This window comes from Chrysochloris asiatica, unplaced genomic scaffold (assembly GCF_000296735.1).
Source record: "Chrysochloris asiatica unplaced genomic scaffold, ChrAsi1.0 scaffold00194, whole genome shotgun sequence".
NCBI lineage: Eukaryota > Metazoa > Chordata > Mammalia > Afrosoricida > Chrysochloridae > Chrysochloris > Chrysochloris asiatica.
Window position 1 is genome coordinate 706,694 of NW_006408712.1, and position 3,177 is coordinate 709,870.

The window sequence follows — 3,177 nt, forward strand, 5'->3', positions numbered from 1 at the left end:
AGTAGTGACAGGTGGGCTCGGGTCAGAATAGGAGGTTCGCGGGCCTTCCGGTGGGCCGCACCTGCGCGCTCTCTGGGCCACCGTAGCCCCGCCCCATCTGCGCATGGCGCCCATGACGCTAGGCGCGAGGACCGCTCTTCTTACAGAGGTCGCTCTTGTCCGAACGGTCGGCCTCTGCTGCGCCTGCGTAATCGGGAGGGGAAGTGAGGCGGTTTCCTCGGCGCCTTTTCCGGCGGCGGCGGCGGAAGCAGCAGAGCTGCGATGAGGCTGAGGCTGGAGGGTGCCCGCGCTTAGGGCGGCGGCTGGAGGTAACCCCTCGGACCAAGTTGGAAAGGCGGGCCCCTCGGACTCCGCTCTTTTTTGGAGTTCGGGCAGTAACTTCCCTCTTCCTCTCTGTGTTTCTGCAGGCAGTGAACCGAGTTCCCGCGAGGATCAATGACCTGACGAGGTGCTGAAGCCGCGCTGCCTCTCGAGTGGCCTGGGTCGGTGGTGAACCCGGTGCTCGCGGAACTCGGGCGGGTCCGTGAGCCTCAGTCTCCCGGTGCGTGGTGAGGAGAAAGCTGAGGAACGGGAACCGCGGCGGCGCTCGTGCGGCGCCTGCGGGGGGAAGGGCAGTTCCGGGCCGGGCCGCGCCTCAGCAGGGCGGCGGCTCTCCCGGCGCAGACTCAGGGCCCCGGCAGCGGCGGCGACTGGAGGAATCTGGGCGTTCGGTCGGGGATGCCCGAGTGAGCAGCGGGCCTGGGCTTCTGCCCCTAGGCGGCAACTCCCCGGGGAGGCCGCTCGGGCGCCCGCGCGGCAGGGAGGCTTCGTTTCGGTTTCGCAGCGGCGGCGGCGTTGTTGGCTGAGGGGACACGGGACACCTGAATGCCCCCGGCCCCGGTTCCTCCGACGCGATGGGGAAGGTGCTATCCAAAATCTTCGGGAACAAGGAAATGCGAATCCTCATGCTGGGGTTGGACGCGGCCGGCAAGACCACAATCCTGTACAAGTTGAAGCTGGGCCAGTCAGTGACCACCATCCCCACCGTGGGGTTCAACGTGGAGACGGTGACTTATAAAAACGTCAAGTTCAACGTATGGGATGTGGGCGGCCAGGACAAGATCCGGCCGCTCTGGCGGCATTACTACACCGGGACCCAAGGTCTGATCTTCGTAGTGGACTGCGCCGACCGCGACCGCATCGATGAAGCCCGCCAGGAGCTGCACCGCATTATCAATGACCGGGAGATGAGGGACGCCATAATCCTCATCTTCGCCAACAAGCAGGACCTGCCTGATGCCATGAAACCCCATGAGATCCAGGAGAAACTGGGCCTGACCCGGATTCGGGACAGGAACTGGTATGTGCAGCCCTCCTGTGCCACCTCAGGGGATGGACTCTATGAGGGGCTCACATGGTTAACCTCTAACTACAAATCCTAATGAGCATTCTCCACCCATCCCCCCCAGGAGAGAAATCAAAAACCCATTCATAGGATTATCGACACCATCACCTCTTTCAATCGCCACTTTCTCTTTTGAATTTGAACTCATGGAGTTAACTATTCCACGATTTGATGGGGTTTGGGGGGTTCTTTTTTGTTAGTTTGTTTTTCCTTTTGCTTTGCGTTAGGATGCTCTGATCTGACATTTGACATGAACACAAAATGCTAGATGCTCTTGTTGACTTCCAGCAAATGGGATGGGGGAAATATAGTAATTCTTGGTAAAGTCCTTTATAATAATGGTTTGATTTTTTTATTTCTAGAGAATCTTTTTTTCCCTAATGTATGCTTTTTTCCTTTTTGCCCAGTTTCTTTATCACTTGCTGTAGATGGCTTCCTTTGCATTCAAGCAGACTATGTTGCAAGTCTGTTTCATCTAGTAAACTGAAAATTATTGCTTAATCAAACTGCCGTTTGTCTTTTATATTTAAGGCCTTTTCTCCTCCCTTATGAGTTCTAATTTAAACTTAGTAATTTCAAATGTGACCTCTTATATCTAAAACCAGTATAGTAAACCTAGCCCACAGTGGCAAATTATGAGTAATATTGTAATATGTTCCAGTTGCACATCAGTATGTTAAACAGGTAATGTAAGAAATTCTTTGAAATGTCAGCTGTTCAGTTCGGAAATATACATCATGCATGAGTAGGGATAAAACCCTAGTTACCTATAACATAGCTAACTATGCTGCATTAAATCTGGAAGTGTAACTTGTCAAGGGCACAGATCTTACTGCAAAGTTAATAACTTTGCTGTGCTTTACTTTTTTTTTTTTACTTTACAGAAAATGGAGCAATAATGGTGTTTGCCATACACAGATTAAATAGTTGTTAGATAGTTTATAAGTGACTTTTTGGCAAATCTGGAATATAGACTTTTTCCTTGCTCCAAATGTATAAGATCAGTAGATTTTAAATTATTAAAATATTTACTTTGCTCCTTAATAAAGCATTGAGCAATTCAAATTAATATGCACATTTTATGTAGTTGAAAAAAATATACATTCCTGTTTTCACATTGCAGCAACTGGTTAAGATGAACATATGAATCATTTTTTACACAATGATCTATCCCTTGATTAGAACACTGGAAAAGATGTTTTAAAAAAGATATTTAATTTTGTTAAAATATAAGATTAACTCATGCGAGTAGTAAATCACGTATCCTGTTGGTTCAGTAATACACCATCTCCTTTAAGGAAGGAAATGTGATGAGTGAATGATGTGTAAACTTACGGAATGACAATTAAAGGGGAAGTAGGATGAAGAGAAAGAACCTACAGATGACAATGAATGTAAACTGATTTTTGAAGGGTAAACAGTGTGTTCACTGGTGATATCCAGAACCTAATAAGATTACTTGCTTAACTGGGTAGGACCATTAATTTGGACGAGACCAGTATGATAATTCTTGGAACCAGATGCTAATGCTTGGTACAGAATTGTGAAGCAGCATCTGGTTCTTGTATAGCCTTAAGGATGAATTCTCGAGATCCTCAAGGAATTAAATATAGGGAATTTCAGAAATGACTGAAGGCAGTATACAGGTAAAGGTTTTGTTTATGAGGGTATCTGAAAACTAAAATTGAGCGGGTTATCATGGTAGAGTTGGACAGTATTGGTCCTTCATGCTTTGGCCATATTGTACAATGGAGCTTTTACCAAAGATGTATGAAAAGCATAAGGTGGTAAAA

At 47.8% G+C, this 3,177-nt stretch overlaps 1 protein-coding gene across 1 annotated transcript; it reads left to right on the forward strand.

Moving 5' to 3' along the window:
• The first annotated feature begins 252 nt into the window (after positions 1-252).
• Positions 253-1,885, forward strand: ARF6 (ADP-ribosylation factor 6). The gene is made up of 2 exons (XM_006872332.1): positions 253-308; positions 408-1,885. Exon 2 carries the CDS (start codon positions 894-896, stop codon positions 1,419-1,421), a length of 528 nt encoding a protein of 175 aa, XP_006872394.1. The 5' UTR covers positions 253-308; positions 408-893; the 3' UTR covers positions 1,422-1,885.
• The last annotated feature ends 1,292 nt before the right edge of the window (positions 1,886-3,177 follow it).